Here is a 26197-nt window from a genome sequence, read left to right as displayed (position 1 = left end):
ATAAATTACTGAAAAAATTTGTCCGGTTCTGGACACCACAGTTTGCTTACAATATACAACGTCTTTTTGCATTCACGTAGCAATTTGCCCAGTTTGCTATAAAGTAGTAAGCGATGCCTCAGGCAATACTTAAGTTTTCAAATTTGTGTTAGCAGTTTGATGGCTCTGTATTTTACCTTTTTTTTTGTAAATTTATGAAAAAAAGTAAAAAGGTTTACATCTTTGGATTTGTAGAGCATTTTGACCATTTTGCATAACATTTTGCGATGAGATACAGGATAAATATCCCTGCATATACCGTACAGTGCAAGCACATGACTGTATGACAAACCTTGTTTTTATCCGCTATGATGGTTATTAATGCTGTAGGATATTTACATCCATGGGATATTACCTGCCAGCCATGTAGAAACATTCAATTCAGTGTGAAGGTTGGAGGCATTGTGAAGTCAAAGTAGTACGAAAAATTGTTGCTCATGAGAAGGAGGAGAAAGAGTTTTCCAAAACGACACATTTTATGCTAACAAAACACAAAAAGGATTATTGTGTACGCTATATAGTAGTATCACATTAGGATATCAGCAGACATCTGCTATATTGCAGTCCACAGGTAGTTTATGTTGTATAACACTACTGTTGTTAAATATTTATTGCAAAATTTCTGATCCTCCCTCCCCTCCCCTCCCCCCCCCCAATAAAAAAAGGGAAAACACGATGATGTGAGTCTCTGCATATTGAGTAGCTATCAATTGGATGTTAAAGAATTTAGTATGTTGATTTACAGTACATCCACATCAAGCACTTTTGTCTGTTTTTACTTTCCTAAGTACTTTATTGTTACCAGTGCATTGACTAAGAATTAGGATGTACAATATCTTAGCCTGCTTTGACATTTTCAGCCCATTAGGAGGGGCCTAAGGGGAGGGTTTCTGCCTTTTTCCTGGGACATAATTTTCTGCGATTGACAGTGTTTGTGTCTAAAGTGCTGGCATCTGTTTTAGCTTTTCGAGCCGATGGAGTCATCTTCATTGCCCATCAGTATTTTGTGAGGTCTATTTTGGTGCCTTTTAACTTTTTTCAAAACTTATTATAATATTTGCTTTATGTACATTTATGTACATTTTGTACATTGTTCATTTTGTACACATGCTTCATGTACATCTTGTACATTTTTCACAAGTTGCCTCAGTATAGATAACATTACAGGAGAAAATGAAGATGTTGCATTCATTTTCCTATTCAATTTTTTTTTTGGGGGGGTTGGGGGAGGGGGTCCATTGGATAGCTAGTCCTGTGGCAGGCCTATTTTAAGCCCTCTTTCATATTGTGTAGCACAGGCTTAAAGTTCAGCACAGGGTATATAAATTTTTGTATACATACATATTATACTATACAATAATGTTGGTACATATATGACATCTCGTTGACAAGTGTACACATCTTAAGAGCCAGCCACTAGCACAAATGTAGAAATGTTCTGTCTATATTACTAATTTATTTCCTTATTTGCTTTCATCTTATTCTTTTATTCTTTATATCAGTCATTCTTGAAAGGCTTGACAGAAATTTAGAAATGAAATATTCACCATGCAGATCTGTTGTTTATCTCCATATTTATTTAGTTGTCTTTTTCTATATGTTTATATATATATTCATATATATATATATTTATTTATTGTAAACAAATTGTGAAGGCCTTCACTACCATTTAGAAAGATGTAATATCATCAGATATATATTTCCGAGACGTCTTGGCACCGTTCGCTGGACACTGATGCATGTAGTTAGACCTCTTTATGCTTTGAGATTACTGGAATGAGGTGATCAATTACCGTGTGGCGCATTTCTAGCATTCGGTCACGCCTCTTGATGCACTATAAACCACAATATACTAAAATATGTGGTTGGAGGAGTAATGGTGAATGGAGGCTTTCAATGCAGCTTGTCTCATTGATGTTAAAAATATATATATTCAATGCTATTTGATATATACTCAAGTCACATATCACAGTGGTTTATTATAAGCACTGCTACTGTAGTCAGTTTTTCATGTCAAAATAACGGAGGAAAGACTGAAAATACGGGAGATTTGTCATTAGTTGTTTGCGTTTGTGAGTATTTAGAGAATCGAGTGAAATGCCCCACTGCTCGTAAATTGATTTTCATGCGGTGAAGAATCCTAGTACTGCAGGAGATGCCTGTATGGAGTGTGATCGTTTGCATATATAAATGTGAGTTTAATACTCGGTGGGGCTCGTTAACATGATTTGTGGAAAACTGAAGAGCAAACATGATCAGTTGTTTTCAAGGCCGCCATGTTTGTTCTGTTGCTGACCGCTTTGCAGCCTTCTGAATTCTGACAGAATTTTACATTGCACAATGGTCACTCATACATGCTGTTCATTTGTCATCTTATAATCTTCCATTATTGAGATAATGGTTGTTGGTGTTTGAAATTTTGAATGATAGCTCGTACTATATAAGACGGCCTGAAAACACTGACCAGCCTTTCAGAGTAGAGTAATATGAATCGCAGTTTTACAACTTAGGAAAATAAGTCTTCATTGTTACCATGGATATATGTTAATACCATGGAACAATAGGAATAATAAAAACAGGAGAGAGTTATTACAAACAGAGTTCTAAAAGAAAGAAAGAACTGTAGATTGATCTTAAAGCAACTGGTTGCATTTGAAAACAAGGTATCTTGCACCACATTTGAACCATTTTGGAAATTTCCTAGGTCTGTGTAGAACTATTGTGGGACGGATAAAAGGGGGGGGGAGGTGACTCTAGCAGGATCTCTTCAGAATTGCAATCCAGTAGGGACTGAAAATATGTATGGATTAAACAAATTCAAGTAATGAACATTTAAAAAATCTTTTAATGCATCAAATTGATGTAGAACTTGATAGTGAGAGAATTTTGTGCACGATAAAACTGTCTGAAGAGTCAAAAGATGTTTTTATTTTTTCTTCTTTCTTGTCTTTGGCAGGGATATATTTGACTGCATGTTCCCACAGAAACACAATGCAGGAGAAGTCGTGATCCAACAAGGTAAGTTATGATGATGATATTGATTATTAAAACGATTTAGAATGAAAAGTATTTTGTAATTTGGTCGGTTACAGTGTGTATGGACTAGACACAGCAACATTGTCACAGCCATAGACAGAGTGAGAGAGTGAAGGGTTTTATCGCAGGAAAAAAAAAAACATCTTTAATATAGTCCGATATGGGCCTTCTAGAGGTGTGAATAAGACCTTGAGCATTTCAATCCTTAGTAAATATACTTTTGAAGGATTGTTTACCAGTTTTCAACATGTCAACCAAAATATGGAGGCAAAATAGTGGATGATCTTTGCAATTTTTTCTCGAATAGCAATGTTGGTTGTTTCTCTGACTGAGATTGATGTCAAAAATGGATGGTGCAACTGCATTCGTTTTATTAAAAAAATAAACCAGTTGTCCCTCCGACAACTGGAAGGATCAATATGGTTGTCTAAGCAAGACATTCGTCTCATCTCAGAGGAGGCCTTACAGGTCAAACCCTGCTCCTACGTTGATAGGATGAAGAGTATATATGTGTGCTCAAGATTTGCTACAAAATTCTTTGGAATAAGTGTGCAGAAATGTGACACCCTGCTGTACTGAGCCTTTCTCTGTAGCTGACTATTAATTTATAGCTCTCATAATTTGTTTGGTACCCCCAGGTACTAGAATAATTCTTTTAGGAAGATGGAGGGTGGTTTGATTGGGGTTAACTTAATTTTACACTGGACTTTGCATTTGTTTCCATGGATACTAGAGGTTGACAAAAAAAGAAAAGAAAAGAATAAAAACCCTGGAATACAGTAGTTTTGCTCCAAGCTGTTTCGTCGTCGTACTCTGTGACAGGCAAACATCTTCGGGATACGAGTTGCTTGTTGCTAAGTTTTCTGAAAGGAGGCTACATATTTGCACTTATATTTGCATTGCAGCAAATGAATTATGCATAGTTCGATACAGTATTTTCCCCACTGTGTTACAGTTTGGTATACGCAGTGTGTGTCTGGGATAATTGGGTGGTAAGCATATCATCTAGTTAGTACTGTAAGTGTTGCAGGGTCTTAACTACTAAGGGATAGGGCTAGCACAGTGTGTAGTAAAGTGTGTGTACGTTTGGTATATAAACAGTATGTGTTTGGGAAAATTGGGTGGTAAGCATATCATCTAGTACTGTAAGTGTTGAAGGATCTTAATTACTGGGGATAGGGCTAGCACCGTGTGTAGTAAAGTGTGTAGTATAGCAGGGATTACAACAAAATTGAAACAAAATACAATTGCACATCTCATACATCATGCTTATATATGTGTTTGAACTATTTAGAGGGATTTCTCCTTAGCTCCAACAATATGACATTAAAAAAGGGGAAGGGAGGGTGGGGTGAGGCAGAGGGATACAAAACACTCTTGTTCCTAGTTTGTTTGTTTTAAGACACTTCAATGCATCAATTGTTATATGCCTATCAGTCAAAAAAAATATTTTCCCATCTGCAAAAATGATTGATTACATTTTAACCCAAACAGACATTTCAACTCAAGTGTCGAGATGAAGGTACTTCTTACATTGTTCCTACACTAGATAAAAATTCATCTAAAAACAAAAAAATAAACATTTTGGAAGTAAAGAATGCTATCAGGATGGCTGATGGACAGTAGTAACATATTACCAATAATATTTCTTTGTACATATCCATTTAAAAGGTCATGTTTGTGTTTAATTCTGTCATGCACACCATTGAGGAAAAACACATCTAAACACATACAGTAAACTGTACACATTTGGTTTGGTTCATGAATTTTTGTCCTTAGCTCTTTCCTCTCTCTTCAGTAAGGTTACAGAAATGTCCTTATTGAGTTGATTATAACTTAGGGTTCTTCTCATCCATTCACCTTACTTTTTGTGTAAATATTCTAACCGACTGATTTTACTCCTCATCTGTTCACGTTCCGTTGCTCAAACAGCCAACATGAATTGATTTATGGATGATGCGTTTTCTTGTTGTTTGATTGGTCAATTGATTTCGTTGCTAACAAATCAAGGCTAGTGTAAAAGAAGAATATTTTTTGAAGTCAAATTGAGAGCTTCACTTGCAATATCGACGTGGTGGTGGCCTCGTTTGGAGCTGGCATTGTAGGTTTGGCAGCATTCCATGTATACAGTGCAGTAGTTGAAAGAAATGTCAATCTTGTGGTGTTTATGTTCTTAAGATGAGCTTAGCAGATTAAATAGAAGGAAAAGAATTGTATCTGCGTGTGTTGTCTACAAATCTATACATGTGTGTGTCGGTCCGTGGCATTCTTTGCTATTAAACTTTGCAGCAAAAGATATTAGGCACAACTGAAAGCTTGTTACTTGTTTTGCAGTCACAGTGCTGTGCTCAGGTCCCTGTTAAGATGCTCAAGTCCCAGTTAAAATTCTGTTAGTTATAGTTAATAGCATGCATAAGTCTCCCATTACCATGCCTATGAACTAGTTAACATGCTTATATCCTAGTTAACCCATTTAACATGCTTATATCCCAGTTAACATGCTTATATATCCTAGTTAACATACTTATAACACAGTTAATGTGCTTGTTTCCCAGTTAACATGCTTATATCCAAGTTAACATGCTTATATCTAGGTTAAAACATGCTTATAAAATGAAAGATGAAAAACTGAATTTGAAAGAAGTACTTCTTCTTTCAGAGAGAGTTTTCCATCAGTGTAAATTGTCGTCCCTTCAAACATTTTTCTTTCTCTCTCGATTCTGCCAGTGCTTTAAATTTTGAGCTGCTGTTCGTTTTTGTCTGATGTTGCTTTACAATTGGTTGGACTTATATTTCCTGTCAAAAAGAGATTTCTCCCTTTCAAACTGGTTTATTTATTTTCGAGTCAGTTTAGTCACTTATCATGTGCTTGTGAAGTTCAGAGGTCAGACGACTCTACATCACGATATAAACAAGAGATGAGACTGATATGAATGTTGTATGAAAGTAGTGTTTAAAGTTCTTGGTGAATGTTGGGTACAGTCTGTAAGGGATTCAAGTGGTTATTGAACTTGCTGGTGTCATAAGGAGCAGTAAAAGGATTGTAACACACAGATCTTTACATTCGGTTGAGGGATTTTCCAGTAATTGCAAATATTGCATAGCTTGGGTTTGAAAGTTGCAAGAATGCATGTATCCCAGTGTTATGTGCAAAGTTCATATAGATACATAGCAAAATCTGTACAGAATGCTGCTATCAAAGCACATCTGTTCATTTCTGTTATTTTCTTATCTTTTTCTTTTCTTTTCTGGTTTTCTCTTCAGTGTTTCGGGCATATGTTTTTTAAAATATTTTTTAGATCCATTAAAATTTGAATAATTTACGAGCAAAAAGTGATGAAAATTGAGTGATTACAAAACTGTATAAGCAGATCCTTGAAAATTCCTACCTTCATTATAAACATGATTTCTGACTCACCAGTGTGTGGCCTCTCATCTTCTCTTCATAATTCTAGGTTTGTTCCTTTTCAACGCTGTATTTCTCAAGGTGCTGAGATACTGCTCCCTTCATTCTCTCTCTCTCTCTCAGTCTATCTCTCTTTCAAATCATAATTATTTTAAGTGAGAGTGTTCAGATTCTAGTGTATTTGTGGTGTTGTAGGTACAGTAGGTGGTGTATTTGTGGTGTTGTAGATACAGTTTGTGGTGTTTTTGTGGTGTTGTAGGTACAGTACATGTCATTTGGGAGAGTCAAACTGAACACTGTTTATTGAGGTGCACTTATTAAAAACAAAAATTCCATCTCATATCTTTTTGTTCTGTCCAGGTGATGAAGGAGATAACTTCTATGTCATCGATGAAGGCGAAGTCGACGTGAGTATTTGAATGATGTTCATCTTCGTCATGTTTTACTCTTTAGTATATACATGTTTTAATGTTTACTTCACCTTACATGGGTACAGGGCCCTCTCCCCCCCTCCCCCTTTGGTGAATTTCATATGTAAAGCAATGTGGCTGCTTTCTAGCCTATTCGTGGTGTGACTCATATTAATTGAGCGCTTTTTGAAATTGAATGCTTGACCAACTAATGAAATAAGAAATTGTAAACAATACAGTACACACAAAACAAATTTGGATTCATCTTAGGCAGATGGTTTTCTTTTCTCACTGAACATGATAACATGGAACCTGGACTGAGGTGGTATTATTATGGAAAGTTTTGATGATTAAGTTAATTGTTTTTCCCTCTCTCTATCTCTCTCTCTCTTTCCATTTTGCCAGGTATTTGTCAACAGTGAGTTAGTTACAACCATTAGTGAAGGAGGAAGCTTTGGGGAACTTGCCTTGATTTATGGGACACCAAGACAAGCCACGGTCAAGGTAAGTGTAAGTACAAAAGAACTTCATTCATTTTAATCGATATTAACGTTACTTGATAGATTATCTAAACGGTACTGTTTATCATAAAATGCCTTTCAAAAATTGAAGCAAAGTACGGCTACCTCTTGTATATATATATGTTTTATATTGCGGTCGTCTTGGCCATAAATTCTGTAAGAATTTACTGGTAAAATGCAACCTACAAAATTTAACTCAAAATAATCAGAAATTATAAAGAGTTGATAATTTGTGAATGTTATATATATGCATAAATGACATGTCAGAGGTCAGTGGAGGCTATGGTGATTTGGTGAATTATTGGTGAATTGTCTTGGTGAATTGTCTTGAATTGTCTTTTGTCTATTGGTGAATTGTCTATTGGTGAATTGTGAATTGTCTATTGGTGAATTGTCTTGAAAAAAAAAAGAAAAAAAAATTGGTTCTTTTTGTAACTTCTCATACCCGATGCAGAAGACTTACTGAATGTCCAACGACTGACTCATTGCCAACGAGCAATTAGGTTAATTGATGTAACTTTCCTTTTAATATATGTTTTTCCGTTCTTTTTTACAAAAAAACAACCTGCAGGGTAAGACCTTCCTGAAGCTGTGGGGCATTGACAGAGATAGTTACAGAAGAATTCTTATGGTAAGTTTTTTTTCATCACCGTTCAAAAGAACACCGGGTAATACATCGCAGGATTGGTAGTGTACCCAAATAACGTTGACCTAACTAGTCCGAAGTGAAGGAGAAAATCTTGTGATTCATTTCTGAGAAAATTCAATGGGAGGTTTAACTAAATCTAACCGAAACCTTAACAGTTCCAAAATTGTATATTAAATTAAATACTGTGAGTGTTCACAGTAGATAGAAGGAAAGAAGGAAACTTCTCCCATAGACAAGCTGCAAATTGCTCTTAAAACAATTGAAGCGTTTTTAGATGGATGGATGGATGGATGTGACAAGTGAACGAAATACTTCTCCGAGACACATTTCTCTGTCGAGGAATTCCCAGCTCGATGAATACGGAGAGATGATAGAGTCTACAGGATTGCAATTATAACCCATCAAGTCCTCCCTAACCGTTGAAATTTCACAATTTTGCATTCGATCAGTTATAACTGCACTCAAGGTCTGGACGGCTCGAAGGTTTGTTATTTCGATCCAGTGAGTCCATCTTGATAAACAGAGCGAGTTTCACACAGAGAGGGTTGGTCCTGACCTTGTCATGCAGATGTTCTGATAGTGGATGTGTGTCCATGTAAATAGGGAGAGCGACACTTTGCTCGGTCACGATTGTATAATGGACAGTAGGAAATTACGATACAGCACACAAAATCAAAAGCATTTTGATCGAGGTATCTCACTTAATCTCTGGTCTATAATTTGATGGTAGTTTTGATGATATTATTGTAATCAAGGTCTCGGTGATTTTTCGGCTTAATCATCTCCAAACAGTGAGCTCATCCAGGGCGGATCAGACGATGCATGCACACAGAGAGAGACTGCTCCAAATCTGAAAGTTCCCCTCGGTGCCCCAATGATCGGTACACTTCTGTCGACACAGATAGAGTCTTGTCTCACACGATATGCTTAAATTTCGAGGTTGTCGCTAGAGAAAGGGAATATTGAATATTTTAAAAGACCCTCCCTAGTCAGATTTGACTTGAACTTTGGTTTAGCCTTATCACGGCAAAAGATTTGATTGACTGAACCTTTCTGCTCGCTGCTTCCCAGAGTCTTTACCAGAGTTGTCTATTTTGTGATGCCTTTAATTCGCTTCAACTCTGTCACCTCACTACAACTGCACTCTGACATTACCATGTCTAGCTCGCTGGGTAAACTTTTGAGCACTGCTCTCACTCAGAAACAAGACCATTCCTGGTCCACTCAGCCCCTGAGACGTTATTCGGATACCAACTTTGCTTCCAGACAGTTTCGAGAGTTTCCTCACTAGACATTTTCAACAAACATGATAAACTAAAAACTATTCAGTCTCTCTCACTATATCATAGTACAACTCTTAATTCTATGTCTAACATTTTGCTTTAACCCTTGTTTTGTTTTCTCTCTTGGTTTTTTGCAGGGTAGTACATTGAGAAAGAGAAAGATGTATGAAGAATTTTTAACAAAAGTATCAATCTTAGGTGAGTTCATTGAAGCAGATTTTGGGATCGGTTTCTACAGTTAAATATGTGCTCTGTGAGGTTAAAATCACACAACTATGCATATCTTTTACTTTAATCTTTCAAGTTTGATGCCATATGATGAAGAAAAAATCAAATATTTTGCAAAAACGGTGATGTGCCTTTTTCTGTAGTTAGTTATTAATAAGTACTGCAGGCAGAGAAGATTCGTTATCTATTCTTGTAATCTGAGCGATGTCAAAGTTTGGTTCCGACATAAAAATTTCAGGAAGCCACTTACCCCGCCGGCCTACTGTTAACACTTTAAGGCAATTCGGAAAGGAAATTCAAGGCCATATCTTTTTATGATAAATTTACATTTCAACATTGTTTGTCATCTGCTTTCCTCTCCCTATCAGAAAATCTTGACGAGTGGGAACGGTTAACGGTGGCGGATTCTCTGGAATCTGTACAGTTTGAGGATCAAGAGAAGATTGTAGTACAAGGAGAGCAAGGAGATGACTTCTTCATGATCATCGAGGTAAATTTATGTCGCTGATTAGGTCTGGGACTGATTTTATGAGTTCTTCCAAATCACAACAAATCTTGTGAAATAGAACAACCTTCCTTTGTGATGAATTTTTTTTCAACTCAAAGCGAAGAGCTGTAGCAGGTGCAATGTGGTTGTCACCGCATGGCTGAATCAATATTTAGCAATACAGAAACATTTAATATCAAACAATAAGGATTGTCTCTGCCAACCAACAGCAGGAATTTATCGTATGCAGCCCGGCTGCAGTGAAGATGCAGCGCCTCCAGCTTCCACTTTTGATACGCTGCCATAGAACCAATCTTTTGATATTAAAATTAAGGACTAGAGTTTTCCATTTTGATCCACTGTAATCCTATTCTGAGAGATATCAGACAGGTTTGACTTAAAGTGCTGGAGTTTGTCAGCCAAATGGGAAAGCTGGGGATATGTTATGCAATCATGGAGTGCTCGATATGCTTGTTGAATAATTTGGATATATCTATGTTTAAGGATAGTGGCACGTTTTAATGACAATTTAATATGGTTTGTCAGTAATCTATAGCTTTAACATGATGGATTGTTTGTAATCAGTAATGAACACTCAAGCTAGGGGACTGGATATATGCTGTCTCTTCTATGACAAACAGCCATTACTTGATTTACAGCTTTAAGACGGCTCCTATTGCGAACAGGAATGAAACATGATAGTCTTAGTGACCAACACAGCAAAGATCTGTTATGAGATTACAGGCAAAACATCGTAATACTGGAATAATTAAACAGCAAAGAGACCATAAAAGAAACTGATTGGTCAAACTATTATCTTCATATTCCATTGGTGAGATTTGAGATAAGTGATGTGAGATAATGAAATAAATTTCACTCAGTTTGAGAAAAGTGGCTAGCACAACTTCCACTCGTACCAGATATATTCCTTCTTATTGAACAAAGCTATATATGTCAGCAGAAATGTATTTGTTAATATGTTCAAACTCGTGATTATGTTTTTTTCCTTTCTCACACCTCAGGGCCAGGCTGCCGTTTTGCAGCGGAGGGCAGAAGGTGAAGACTTCATTGAAGTAGGACGGTTAGGACCATCCGATTATTTCGGTGAGTTTTTCTGGAATGTTTTAAGAAAGATGATATGAATTAAGATGTGAACTTGGCATGACGATGGAAATTGTTGTTGCCTCGGCGATTGGTGTTATATCACCATCATTGTGAAAAGCTGGTACCTTACGACTCTAAGCATCCATATCAGAATTCCCATACTGGCTTTCAGTTAACTCTTAATATCTGTAGTAATATAATAAGTAAAATGTCTGACCTTAGGCCTCCCATAAAGTGACCAGTAATTTAAGAAGCATATTCCGTAGGTCTCCGTGTTAATGGACAGTTTCGGTATGAAAGAGGACAAGGTTTTCAATTTATGTTGAACAGATAGGTTTGTCTAAGCCTTAAAATCAAAATAGCATAATTCTATAAGTAGCTGTGGAAAGAGAAGGTAACAGACAGAGTAATCCTGTAGTTTAGGATAAGGTACAATCCAATCATAGCCGCAAAGTGGTCCCACTCTAAAGTCCTTTTCAGCCACTAAATTGTAGAGAATGAATTTTTACCATTGCTGGTGTAAAACTGACCAAGCAACCAAAGCATATTTTGCCTTTATCTTATTTACAGTTTGTATAACTTTATTTAGAAAAAAAGAAAAGTATGTAATATAAGAAGTGATATAATTAGTACGAAAGAACTATTTTTTTTTTTTTTACTTCCTGTTTGTTTAACGACGGAGACAAAGTTTGCACTTATTTTAGCAACGAGGAGTATCCACGAATTGAAGCTTTTAAACATTAAAAACAATATCTTCAAATAAATTAATGAATAAATGGATATCTATAAATGAGTGATATTTGAAAAAATTCCCTTTCAATCCCATATTAGTCTGAATTGTGCGTTCATGGTTGACTCTGTTCCTCAAGCCACTCAGACTTGTTTCTGTTCCCGAATTGTTCAGTTTACAGAAGTAAAACCATACAGTCATATCTACCATCTAGCATAGAGCAATTTTACAATATAAACTGACTTCTTTAGCAAATCTACCAGTGATATCCTTTTCACTGGTGTATATTCCTTAATCCCATGTGGATATCCCCATTGATATTAATCTCTTGCCAACTGTTAAGATCACGTTGTTTCCATTCGTTGTCTTTCCTGCAGGTGAGATCGCCCTCTTGCTTGACCGACCCAGGGCCGCGACCGTGGTTGCCCGCGGACCACTGAAATGCGTCAAGTTAGACCGCCAACGGTTTGAGCGAGTACTCGGATCTTGCGGAGATATTCTGAAGAGAAATATCGCCCAGTACAACAGTTTTGTTCAGCTGTCCGTCTGAGTTTTGAGCTGTTACCCTTAAAACATAACTCTCCTTGTACAAAAAAGAGTGCAGTCATTTGTTTCGGTAGCCAGTGAAAGCCGTAGGGAAAGAAACCTCATTCTAGGAATCTCACAGCACTGCAAAATGAGGTCCACTTTTCCCTTCCAGCGAGGATATTTACTTCAGAACTTCAGGCAACGACATTTTTTTCTTTTTTTTTCTCCCTTTCTTTATTTTCTATTGTGAGTGTTTTCAGATGTCTCTGTCTTCTTGTTGTAAACTGTTGTGATGTTGTGTCCCTCATGAAAATTGAAAAAAAAACAGATTGTTATTTTTTTTCCCCTCCAACTTTATGCCAACAACTTAAGTGTGATTACTGATGAAATTCTTTTATGCTTACTTGGACTGTTAATAATCCTGGGTAGCAATGAAACTATAGTTCAACTTGTGGAATACATGATAAGACAATTATTAGTTTAACAAGTCACAACTGTTACTTAAGTGTTAACTTTTCCGAAATGAAAGAAGGAGACACGAACATCACAACAATAACTCTTTACAAAGGACTTGTTACTATATTCTAGATTCATGTAAGATGTCTTGTACTGTATTCTCTGAGGGACTCTATACAAGTCTAGATCACTGTGATGGATAGCTCTGTATAGATCATTTTAATGGGTAGCTCTCTGTAATGTATTCTCTGAGGGAGTCTGTTCAACTCTACAATAAGATAATAGGTCTTCTGAGGGACTCTATACAGATCTCTGTAGATCATTGTAATGTCTAGATCTCTGTAATGTATTCTCGTAGGGAGTCTTTACAACTTTAGAATAATATAATAGATCTTCTGAGGAACTCTATACAGATCTAGATCACTCTCTGTAATGTATTCTCTGAGGCAGTCTATACAACTCTAGAGTAATTTATTCAGTCTTCTGATGGCCCCAATACTGTGGTAATTTTACTGAGAGACTCTACACAAATGTTATGTAAAAATCAGTTTCCTGGGCGATCTCTTTACAGCTCTGGATGTATGTCATAAGTATTCTGAAGACACTGGTCAGAAGTTTTAGATCAATGTTTTCTTTCTGATTTTTCTGGTTGTTTTTCGAAGTACAATCATTGTAAATGTCTGGATCAATGAAAAAAAGAAAAGAAAAAAAAAAGAAGTTGGGAATTACCTTGAATGCCATAAATTAATACTGTTATAGACAGTGGAAGGTACCATATCACCTAGTTTGTTTGTTCATTAGAATCAATTCATACCAAAGGTCAAAGTTTAGTCTGTGTGACTTCCAATGACATATAAGAACGGAACAGGACGCAGCCTGAAGGAAACAAGTCACGGGTTAGAAAATGTTGGTTTGTTAGTCAATCACACTGATGCCACCATGAGTGATGCCATGAAAGGAATGGCACTTTAAATTGATTTAAACTGGCCTGGTCATTTCGATCGGGAGGCGATGTGGGGACTGAAAGACCGCCGCCATTAGTTCCTACAATTGATATTGACAACAGGAATTTGTTTCCTAGTTATCAAGGCCAAACAATGACTGGAATTTAAATAAGGCAGTGGAAAGTAACCCTAGTAGTAGTTTTCACAGTGGACTAGAATCTGGAGTAACCTTGCTGTTGATGGAAGTAAATAGAATACAACATTGTACTCTATTCTGCATTAATATGCTACTTATTAGTCCACATATCTGTGTAAATATGAATCACATGGTTGAAGAATGTACCACTTTCACACTTGATCAAGTTTCAAGCCAGTTTTGACTAACTTCCTCATAACTTCCAAGAATATTTACAAGGCATATTTTGGAACTTGCAAGAAATTGCTTCATGGAATTCATATTTTAGTCATATTCATGTATTAAGCAAAGTGGCATGTTAAGGACTTCATTATTCAAACACTTTTTTGAAGTTTTTTTGGTCCATCTTTGGAAATCATACAAGAGGAAGATATTATTGAAGGACCTTACTTTTTGCAAGCTCCATTTAGCGTATTAACAAGGCCCTATTACCAAGATAAATTTCCATTTCAAGAAAGGGAAGGCCCAGGGTTAGAAAAAAAAAGTTTGAGTGTTACACCCCACATGAAGGTTTTCAATTGATAGATTCTTCAGTATATTTCATGTAAGTTTTCTGTGTATATATGGATAGCTGTTTGGACTTATGGTAGTCATTTTTAGTGCAAAGTTTGTCTAACCAGATCTCATTGGACAGTGATCGACCACCGGTCTCCAGGTGGTGAAGAGTTTTAGATAATAAGTTATAACTAATATGAAAAAGTTATTAATTTTTCAATATTCTGTTCTTTTGTTCCTTGGTGCATAAATGTGATGGTAACCTGCTTCAATAAACTTGATTTGGTAATCATCGTTAGTAACTATTTGTCAGCGTGTCTTTTGTCTCAAAGGTTTGGAAGTGGCATTTCCATAGAAAACAGGACCAAGATGATACCCCAATCTCTACCCTCAAGAAGCATTTAGAAAGTAAAACATTGAAAACAGAGACATGGTTCTTCAGTTTCTCAACCTTTGCGAACAGGTCAAAATGTGGTGGAAAACGTGGCCAATTAAGATTGTTTTGGAAGGGCGAAGCCTGTAGTCAAACTATCGTGTAGCGCCACCATAAGTTGGCGCGAAGCGTACAAGACAATTTTGGCAGAAAATGCCTCCCATATCGCTGGAAATAACACTTCCCAGGCCTTGTAAGTTGCATCTAAGCATTTTCTATTTTGAAAGTACTAGCGATATCAGAAGAAAAAATATGCTCAAGGGGGAGGGGGGCGCCCTTTGGCTAAGCGTCTTGTTGGTAGTCGTCGAGTAGGCAGAGGTATACATGGAACGACGTTATTCAAATTCCTGAATCAGAATCCATCATCATTTGGACTCGGATAATGATCGCATTAATCACTTTTACGTACAGTTTTCTCCGTCATTGCTGGAGAATTATATTTCTATTCAAATAATTGTTAAGCCTATTTCAATTATTTTTATGGCCAACCATTTTGATTTAACAACGAAGTTTGACTGCTTTTCGCAGTGTTTTATGTTGTCCGGTGATATTTCAGGTATTGTAAATCGTTTGCTCAATCATGTAATGCACCATCTATTTGGTGACCAAGTCTTATCTCATTAGCATTTATCATCTATGTGTTATCGCATACTGCTTTTGAAGGGCATATATCTTGCCGAGTTTAAATTGGTACATTTCGAGAACATTAGAGAACATTTCGTTTTTCATATTTTGCTCCTTTTTCTTAGACGTTTAGCCTATCTTCATTATCTTGTGGCATATCGTCTAAAAATAGATGGAAAATCTCGTACAGTTCTTGGAAATAGTTTCGTACAATGGAAGTGCCAATAAATTAAAGACCGCAGTTAGATCATTTTGTCAGAAAATTACACCAACAAAATGTGACAAATGTCAAAAGGTAGATGAGAGCGCAATAAAAAAGTCAATAATCGCCCAAAAGTAAACAGTGGTAAAAAGCTGAAAAGGGCTCCATCAGTCCATTTGAGTCTGTGAGGGGGCATCCCCTTGACTACATGGTCTCTCCTCCACTGATGTCAGCTTTAAGTGAAAAAGAGATATATTTTCAATATATTTTGTATTCGGGATCTACGAAAATCGGTGCTAATTTTTGACATGAAGTACATATGTGACGTCATACGTATGCCTGGTCCGGTCCTGGATTCCATTCGGCGCACAATCCCTTGCATCTTACGCGTTAAGATCAATCAAATTCAAAAGCGTTATTGACAAAGAGATTAGATAAGACAGTTAAATTATGGTACAGTACCGTTAAGAGATAAAGGTATGTGCTTTCGATCTTTCTAATACATAACAAAATGATAACAAAATGATTGATTTAGGTCTAGGCTTACGAATCTTTGGCCAGCTAGTATAGTATTGCAAAGTTTGCAACAGTGCGAAGTTCGGACACCCCTAAGAAATACACGATTTCACCATGACAACCTATAGCAACAGCCAATTTTACGAAAAACTAAAAGGCTACAGTAACTTTCTCTCCAAAATGACCGTGTGCAATCTGTTTTTACCTCCATGGTGCACAGTGGCGTAGGAAGGTACTTTTGAGAGGGGGGCTGAAGACTGATGGCCGGCCTGGGGAGGGGTCTAAGGGGAGGGGGAATTTTTTGGAATTTTTTGCATTTCCAGGTGGCCTCAGATGCAATTTGGTGCAATATAGCACACTTCAACACCCACTCCATTTTGTAAACTTAATTTTGTATTTTCACCTGGCGTTAGATGCAATTTGGTGCTCCAAATGATATTTTTTTTCTCATTTGGAAATGAAAAAGGGGTTTTTTGACTTGCGAAGCGGGGGGCGGAATGATACTTCTGCCCCTCCACATTTTTCACTGGGGGGCTGGCGCCCCCCAGCACCCCCGGTTCCTACGCCCTTGATGGTGCAAGTAAGTACTTACATATTTATCGGTAAAATGACGGAGATCTATGAAGTCTGTTATAATTACTGAAAGAGCAACTGCGCCACCAATTTTATCACCAGCGCCACATGTCGCAATACTCTAGCAAAGAAGTATCAGTTCCACAACGAAGAATCTTCTTGGAATACAACGTAAAAAAACAGTTTGCAGGAAAGAAAGTTTGGCCGTGTATCGTAATATAGCACACTTGTCCCACCATATCAAGTATACTTTCAGGGGATTTATACCAGAAGATATAGTTTTGGGGTGTTTCAATGCTTAGCCTAGGTGTCCTAACTTCGAAGTGTCCATGCTGCTACCTGTATGCGATAAGTAGCGTAGGCTAGTCAGGCCTCATGAAAGTGGGAACTTTTCGCAAACCTCCACACTAGAGTCCATGGTTGATGTACAATAAAACGATGCACGATTAGGCAAGGCCTAATGTATATATGTGAATTACATCACACTTGCTAATTCGAGTGAACGTCTATGGGGCAGCGCGGGCTGAAGTCACTTTTCGGCAGTCACCAGGTGAGCACACACCAATCTAGGCCTACAGTGTATTTCTGTTTCTGTTAAGTACTTGTTAAAGCCCCTCTCTGGGGTGGTTACTAAAACGAATGACAATTGCTTTACACATAACGAATAACAATATGTTGTACACACTAAAAAATTGCGTTGACTAAAACGAATGACAGTGAATGACAGCACAGACATTTGCTTCAACCGGATATCACAGTTCAGACTTCGTGGGTATATCAAAGCCACGCAAAGCGAGTGAACGCGAAGTGCGTGGCTTACAGATCTAGTAAAGTATGGACAAACGCACCTTATAGTAAGCGAAATTGTAAGTCTGATTTAAAATGTAAGTTTAACATCATATTTCCGATATTAATTGTTAGAAACTAACAATTCTATTATCTTGAAATGGTTAAAAATTTCAGGAAGAGTCCTTATATTGGACATTTCTGATTTTTTTTAGGGGGGGGTTGCAAAAAGGGACTGGAAAGGAGACAATTTGCGCCAGGTATGGAGCTACTCTGTTACAGTGGCGTAGGGAAGGGGGGCATCTTTCTATATAAATCTACAGAGGTAAATTTCAAAAGCACAGCACTCAAGCGCATTAATTCTCACACAAAAACTTTCTTTGTGGTTTCTATCCATAAATTACACCAAAACCCCGCAACCATGTAACATGCGATTTTCCTCAAATCATTTTTGCGCAGAAAACCAATAACCGCATTTACTCCACTCTGTTGATCATCCTATCTCCAATGCCTCCACTCACCACCGTCCTTCGTTGTCATTCGTTGTCATTCGCTGTCATTCATTGTCATTCGCGAATGATAATGAACCCTGTATACAAAGTCAATTGTCATTCGGTCATTCACTGTCATTCTTTTTAGTTTGTCCCCCTCTCGGGTATCACAATGAGGATGTTGTTACGCAGGGCAGCAGTGCTAGTAACACTAACAATCAATGCGTGGGCAATCTAGTTTTAAGCACCTTAAGACTATGGCTCTCCTTATCGGCCAAGGATTGGGTATTCCAGACTTTAATAGTCCTAGGAAACTAGTCCTAGGAAACTATACTGAAAAGCAAGGAATTTGAGTATAGCTGCCACGTCTCCCTGGTTTCAAGAAGGGATTAGTCTCGTTTGGGACTGCAACTAGACCATTTATAATTTGATAAAAAAGCATGAGTCTGGCCCTTTTCTGTCTTTCTATGAGGGGTTCCCATTTCAAAGTCTTTAAGATCTCAGTGACGCTGGATTGCCTACGGAAATCACAAGTTACGAAATGTGCTGCCTTCCTTTGAAATTTTTCTATTTTATCTTGGTCTGAGACGTTATAAGGGTCGCAAATTTGAGCTGCATCATAATATCTCAATGTGTTGTTCTACTCTTGAATAGTGTAGATAACGAACAGATAGTGGCTCTAGCGAAGTAAAAAAAGGTTTCGTGACTTAAACGATTAGTGTTTAGTAGCAAATAACAACTACACAATTATTTGAAAGTGCTTGAAGTTTAAACTTCTGCATAAGAGTATTTAAGCTCTGGCGATCAAGCTAGACCATAGTACTTAGTGAATGTATCTATCGTTTTTTTTCACTGGCTGATACGGCGGGTTGGGTACAAATGTCCTGGTAAAAGCATGGTTACTTAGAAGTCTGTCCTGCAGTATTGTGTGTGTTAAGTTTTGGCAAATTTGTTGTCTTTTAGCACTGAATTCCTTTTTAAAATATGATCACAAAATGTTGTCCGTGATGAAGATGTGCTACACACAGTGAAGTAAGAAAAAACTTATTGCTAAAACTAGTAAAAGTGGGTAAGAATCTTTCAAACAGCAGTGACTGTGTTGTGGAGGTTTTAGTTAACGTTGTGGATATTTACCCGAATTTTGGTCAGATAAGGAACCTCACTTATTTACTAGATCACGATCACCCATTCATTAGTATTGGTGGCCATCGACACAAACAAGAAATATGAAGCAACACCATAAAACATAAATTATTATGTATAGTAATTATTTAATAAACTTGTAAATAAATAAATGGTTCAAACAGAACAAAACTTGAAACCCTTGAAACACAAATTATCGAGACAAAAGAATTTAGTTAAATCCAACAGCAACAATTAATATAACCTAATTAGTATAGAATAAACCTTTGATTAGGAGGTCTAATAACCGCGCCCAAAGCACGCAAAAAAACAGTATTTTATTTTATTGAAAAAACACTAAAACAAAACATTTAATGATCTGTCCAATTTATTAAGCCACTGTTCAACAGTCTAAAATGTAAATAACATTGAAGAAATAAATAGTCAAAATATCTGTCTCTATGAGTGAAAAATACTCTCGGAAAATATGACATATATTACAGGTACAGTACTTTGCTACAAATTCTGCTTATTTGGCTGAAGATCGGTTAAAGAGCTTCCACCTTTGATAAACCATAACACACAGTTATGGCTAGTCCAAAACGCCTAGCCAACGTTACAGTGGTAGGTAAAGTAAGGCCCCATTAGCTTACTGTTGGATCTGTTTCATTCTTAAATAATTATGAACTGTATACTCTGTAGCTACAAATTCTTCATGACCTTTTGCACATATCTTTCAGTTCCACCAGATGAGGAAAGTTGTGAAAATGTTACAGAATCTGAAACAAGCTCCTGTGACAGTAGTCATCCACTGAAACGAGCACACAAAACCTTGACAGGTAAGAAAGGTTTGATATTTCATGTAGTGATTGATAATGAGTTTGACAACTGCGTACACATACAAAAAATGTCTTTTGTGATGTTTGGATTGAAGTGTACTCCAATACAGGTCCGGTGACAAACTTTGTGTTACTGTCCTTGGCTGTGTGCTGAATGTCATAACCGCCATTCATTTAACATTGGGCAAGTACATATAATATCAGGGTTCTGCCCAGGGTGTATTGAGTGCCGGCAGGACTATCTAAGCGGAGCGCCACCATCGTTTGGCGCGGAGCGTACAAGAAAATTTTCGGTTTTGGAAACCCCCCAGATGGCCGGAAACGGCCCTTCCCGAGTTTTCTGAGCCACATGTAGACAGCTTTGAAATGAGATCTCATGTCTGGAATTTTTCATAATTAATGAAAAAAGTTAGGACAAATATCTGGAGCACCAGAGTACATACCATACACGCATAGCACGATATCAAGGCCCCTTGCTATGGCCTTCTTTATGAAAGTTACCCTTGTAATCACATGTTTTAGGCCACTTGGCATGATTAACTCAATGTTAAATATTGTTTCCATGTTCTTGTAGAAAACGTAAACTCCGCAAAATACAATTAGTTGTGATTTTGTAGTTACGTGAGATCCGTTACATAACCGCCGAGGTGGTTAGGCTATTTGCTATACACTTAACTATGGTAGGATATTATTTTTTCGGTATTTTTGGAAATGCTAGAAAATACTTTCTTTTCCCCCCGCTTAACACCAGATGTGGTCTTACGGTATATTCATAAATGGATGCACTAGAGCCTTGTTTACATGACATTAGTTGCATTTAGTACGATATGCAAGTTTGGCGTGAATTTTTCGAAAGTGCTTTGCTCGATCTTTCATAAAATTTGAAAGGTGTAGCCTACCAACTTTCCGTACACAATTGGTACACAATTGATTTTCAGTTTTTTTTCTCTATACGGTCAAGTGAATAAGTTGTACATTGAGTATAAACTCATTGCGAATGCAAAAAACGATGTGGGGATTTCCAGCAGACAAATGTTTTCTTTGCGGGATTACTGAGTCAGTTGAAGGGAATCCCGCACCTTAGTGGGAACACTGAACTGAAGTCAAATTCATACGAAAGAAAACGTTTACTAACCAACATACAATACAAATATAAAAGAACGTGGAATGGCAATATTGTTCAAAACATTTCCCGCGAGGCTGATTTATTACAGCAACCTTCCCGCGCTGGGCCGTGGGTGTCCGTGTGACACGTATACCCTGAAGCTTGCGAAATAGCCATTGTAAGTGGGTTGGGGACACATCATTACTCGTTGGTATTGTGACTAAAATTGCGAGCACGCTCTCTGAACATTTTCTTTTTGTTTCTGAAACTTTTCTTGTGAAATTTTATTTTTTGTTTTTTTTTATAGATGTACTTATTTGTCCTTTGTGTTTTTTTTTTAGTTTTTCGTCCCGTTTTTTTTTCTATTTTTTTTTTGTCCGATTTTTTTCCCGCCAGCCGGGCTGGATTTCCCGCGAGCATCGCGGATTTCCCGCGAACCTGGTTCGAACGCTTCGCAAGGTTTTCCAGCCCTTGTCACTCGTGCCTAATGCAATATGATGTAAATTCATCTGCTACGAAGGTTAACAGCCGTATGTGTACTAGCTAGCTAGATAGTGCCTGTGTCTCGCGCGATAAAAATAGATATACATGAAACTATCAAAAGTACGATCGGGAGTTGGAAACGGAAAACAGTCATTGGTCTGGAATGCGGAACTCTGGTAATTTTTACTAAGTATGACACTGTGATGTGTTGGATATTTTGAACAGTTATGAACTGGATTTCCCCTTGTCTCAAACAGATTGTTTCTGTACGTTCGACCCTCCGGCTATGGAGCTGTTTTTTTGAGTTCCTATCGAAAATAAGTGCTGGTCGGAAAAGTCACTCAGGCAGATTGTGGCGGTCGGTAATTCAGCGTGCCGGTCGGGCCCGACCGGCGCCGACCGGCAGCGGCAGAACCCTGAATATTATAAAAAAATTGAGTTATGAGGCATTTTAACGCTTGTGTTTGAACTTTGATATAGCCTAGTTACACATGTTTCCAATGCAGGTCTATCCTACTTAGTAGCCCCCCCCCCCTCCACTTATATGCCCATTGGACACTGTGAGCTAAGTAGTATGGAATATTTATCCAAAGGTTATGTAGGGATACAGTGAGAGCTAGGCAAATGTTTAGCACCCTCAACTATAAATTCCTTGAAATAAGATGGACCAGGGTTCAAGATAAGCAGGGGCACAGTGGCTAATAGCACGTCTTCAACATATGAATATATGTCCCCTAATGTTGCCTACTGTATGTGTAAGTTGACACAAAATATTTAATTTGATAGGCCTGTAAGACATTAAAGCCACATATAGTGTTCATGGCAATCCTTAAAACATGTTCCCATGTCTTTAATGGGTCTTTCCTACCTAGTAGCCTCCTCTCCCTCCACACACACAAATCCATGTCCATTACACATTGTGAGGTATGTAGTATGGAATATGTATTCGAAGGTCATGAAGGGCTACAGTGAGAGCCAGCTAGGCCAATATTTATCATCCACAACTATACATTCCCTGAAATAAAATGGTCCAATGACAATGTCTTCAACATGAATATGTCCCCCTAATGTTGCCCATGTTGAAGTTGACACCAAATGTTTAATTTGACATACAGTAAGATGGTGGAGGCAATGTGTGTACATGAAAATCCCTAAAACATTTTTACTCATCTTCAATGGGTCTCTCACACTTAGTAGCCCCCCCCCCCTTCCAAACACACAAATCCATGTTCATTGTACATTGTGGGGTACAGAATTTAGTATATGGAATATGTATTCAAAGGTCATGGACATATACTAGGCTACAGTGATCTAGGCAAACGTTTAGCATACTCAACTATAAATTCCCTGACAAAAGATGGACCAGTAACAAACTTTGTCTTACAGTACATGGCTGCTTGCTGAATGGCCTACCTACTACAGTATTCATTTAGCTGTATGTCTTTAACATATAAGGAATATGTTTCCTATTTATAATATATATATAGATATTCAGAAGTGGAGGCCACATGTGTTCATGACACACACAAGTCTATGTTCATTCTATATATAGCAGGAATTCTTTAGTCTATATATGAGGTAGTGTATGGAAGATGTAACACATTCAAAGGTTGTGTAGTGCTTCAATAGGAGCTAGACAGGTTTATCATCTTTAACTAATAATTTCCCTAACTAAGATAGACCAGTAACAAGTGTCTCACCCTCATGTGTGAATGGTTGTATGCTGAATGTCCTACTTACCAATCATTGATCTGTATAATTTCAATATTTTGAGGTATTAGAAATTTTGAATATCCTAATGTTACTCATTAAATACTCATATGGTATGTATGTGTTTACCTAATGTTACTTATATGTAAAGGTGACACAAAATATTGTTTAAGATAGAGGAAATCAGATGTATCCCACCTCCTATTTATTCATGTACGTGTCTTCTCGCTGGTGGTAAATCCATTACTTTATGAACTCCCTGGAATAAGATGGACCAGTGACAAGTGTCCTACTACAGTATGCACACGCATGGATGGCTACATGCTGGGTGTCAACATTCAGTTTGTTGTAATTGCTGTAATTTCTTCAATATATTGCAAATTTTGATGATGTCTTGCATGCAAAAACTCCAAGTACGATCAGTGGCATAGTGAGCATTATCAGCACCGAGGGGCAGGGGGCCCTATACCCTGTGCCTTGGGGAAAGTTCCCTTGCTCCCCTCACTATGCCACTGCAAAAAATAATGGGTAGTTAAAAAAGTGTGCTTAAGTACTAAATCATTCTAAACAACACATGCGTTGAATGACATACTTCAGTGAGGTGTCCAACAGTACATGGCTATGGGCTGAATATTGTACATGGACTGATTAACATACAGTACAGTCCATGTAAGCCTACCATTATGGCTACTCATAGGCGTACAGGACCATTTCAGTTTGGGGGGGCAGAACTTTTTGTGCCCGAAAGTTCCCGTGACACTATCTAAGCGGAGCGCCACCATCGGTTGGCGCATAGCGTACAAGAAAATTTTTGGCACACAATGCCTCTCAGATTGCCGGAAACGGCACTTCTGAGGCCTTGCAAGTTGCATCTAAACATTCTTTATTTTATAATCTCACGTTTTAGAAATTTACACTTCCCCAAAAATTTGGTAAATTAGAAGAAGAAAAAATGGTAACATCACTTTGAAGGGGAAAAATGGGACAGTATATTTTTTAAGCTCCTATTTAGTTACAGTATTTATTATTTTAACACAGTACTCAGCTACCTCCAGAAAAACATACATTGTTCAACGACGCGTAGGCGGGATAATGTCGCTGTGTCGGGTGAGACTGCAATTTGTCTCACAAAAAAGTATAAAATATAACAAAGAATATGATAAACCTATATACTTCTAGGCTTGTAGGCACTCCCCCCTTCCCCCACCATCCATGAAAAAGAAAATGTTTCTTATATACACTCATGTTGGGGATGTCCAGGTCAAGGGCGGCGGAAGCACTTTTAATCTGGGGGGGGGTTTACCGACATCAAAGGGCACTTTGCAGAAATTCGATTGGACTGATGCAGGCTTACATTTAGTACCCTTTATAACTCTTATTGTATTATCTTATTTGTGTATACACATCACTCCATCAACGCCCCCCCCCGCCCCTAAAGGAAAATATGCATACTAGCACTGCAATATCCAATGCGCAAATTGGGAACAAGGAACAAGTTTTCTTTTGAGACAAAATGAGGTGAAATCATGCTAGTTGCTAATGTAGGAATCTTCCGAATTAGAGTTTTTTTCTTGTTAATATCTTAACAATTTTTTTCCATTCGAAATAGCTTTGAGTTTGACCCACAGAAATTCATTAAAAGTCACTGGCTTAGCCAAGATTTGCAAAGTTGTATGCACGACTATCTGAGCGGAGCGCCACCATCGGTTGGCGCGGAGCGTACTAGAAAATTTTTGGTTTTACAAACCCCTCAGATTGCCCTTCCCGAGTGTTCATTCTGGTTCCCTGGCTTCTTGCTAACTTGAGGCACCTCAGTTTTTATGTAGAAAAAAGGCACATTTTTAACCTGAGGAAAAGTGGGGGGCACGTGCCCCCTGTGCCCCCCCCGGTTCCGCCGCCCTCGGTCCAGGTATACAATTGAATAGTTAGAAAAAAAATCGATCGTGCAAAAAGCGTGGTAGCCCAGATGAACTGCGCTTACGGTGGTGTTACACAGAAATATTCGGGCATCATGATGCTAAATAAAGAAAATCATGGAATTGTCGGGCAAAAACTTGAAAAAGATTCGGGCAAGCTACTGCATATTTATATATATATTTCCAGAGGACAAGAAATTCGGGCAAAAGTCCTGAAAATTCGGGCAGCCTAAGAGGAGAAAAAAGAAATATATATATATTTTTTTTTCTCCTCTTAGGCTGCCCGAATTTTTCAGGACTTTTGCCCGAATTTCTTGTCCTCTGGAAATTTGGGGGGGCATTCTGCCCCCCTGCCCCCCCGCCTCGTACGCCTATGCGGCTACTAGTCAGAAGAAATCACAGTGTTGTAAATTAATTATGAGAATACAATATTTGTAGTGAATATGACGTTCTTGAATATGGAGCCAAAGGATACCTGAAATTCTTATATTCCAAACCATCAATATCTACCTATCAATTTCTTGTTGAAAGAATGAATTTCATACTTACAATTAATTAAATCGTACATGGTTCTTTTATTTTGGTTTGCAGGTACCCTGGATGAAGATAGTGAAAGTAGCGATCTTGACCAAGCATGTTCTTCCAGGTCAACCCCAAAGAGAGGTTGTCCAACAAGGCAAAAAGCATTGTAGCCTGGTAAGGAAAATTGTTATCCTTAAGCCAGGGACATATATGCAGGGGTCCCCAAACAAAGTCCAATCTGGAATAGGTCCACTTTTGCATTATGGCACGCACATAGTCCCACACATTGCTGGACCTCTGTTGACCGCACATGACCTTTGACTGCCGAAAAAAACTAATAGAAATAATTCACTCACTATGGGT

The 26197-nt window shown here is 37.7% G+C and overlaps 2 protein-coding genes across 6 annotated transcripts in view; both read left to right on the top strand.

The window, feature by feature from the left end:
* Window positions 1-14810, top strand: part of LOC139959924 (cAMP-dependent protein kinase regulatory subunit-like) — a 32757-nt gene extending 17947 nt beyond the window's left edge. For 2 of the 3 annotated variants that reach the window (XM_071957861.1, XM_071957860.1), the window contains exons 4-11: window positions 2996-3057; window positions 6842-6888; window positions 7297-7401; window positions 7984-8043; window positions 9482-9542; window positions 9941-10062; window positions 11082-11163; window positions 12271-14810. In XM_071957861.1, coding sequence (XP_071813962.1) covers window positions 2996-3057; window positions 6842-6888; window positions 7297-7401; window positions 7984-8043; window positions 9482-9542; window positions 9941-10062; window positions 11082-11163; window positions 12271-12443 — 712 coding nt within the window. In that variant the 3' untranslated portion in view covers window positions 12444-14810. The remainder of the gene's footprint in view (window positions 1-2995; window positions 3058-6841; window positions 6889-7296; window positions 7402-7983; window positions 8044-9481; window positions 9543-9940; window positions 10063-11081; window positions 11164-12270) is intronic. The other variant, XM_071957859.1, reaches the window with a different exon arrangement.
* Window positions 14811-16953: 2143 nt separating this feature from the next.
* Window positions 16954-26197, top strand: part of LOC139959925 (tyrosine-protein kinase Fer-like) — a 39215-nt gene continuing 29971 nt past the window's right edge. For 2 of the 3 annotated variants that reach the window (XR_011790255.1, XM_071957862.1), the window contains exons 1-3: window positions 16954-17410; window positions 20000-20098; window positions 25904-26008. The gene's annotated coding sequence lies outside the window, so the exon portion shown is untranslated. The remainder of the gene's footprint in view (window positions 17411-19999; window positions 20099-25903; window positions 26009-26197) is intronic. The other variant, XM_071957863.1, reaches the window with a different exon arrangement.

Source organism: Apostichopus japonicus, chromosome 19 (genome assembly GCF_037975245.1).
Source record: "Apostichopus japonicus isolate 1M-3 chromosome 19, ASM3797524v1, whole genome shotgun sequence".
NCBI classification, from domain to species: domain Eukaryota; kingdom Metazoa; phylum Echinodermata; class Holothuroidea; order Aspidochirotida; family Stichopodidae; genus Apostichopus; species Apostichopus japonicus.
The sequence above is the reverse complement of the archived record's forward strand: the minus strand, read 5'-3'. Positions and strand labels throughout refer to the sequence as shown.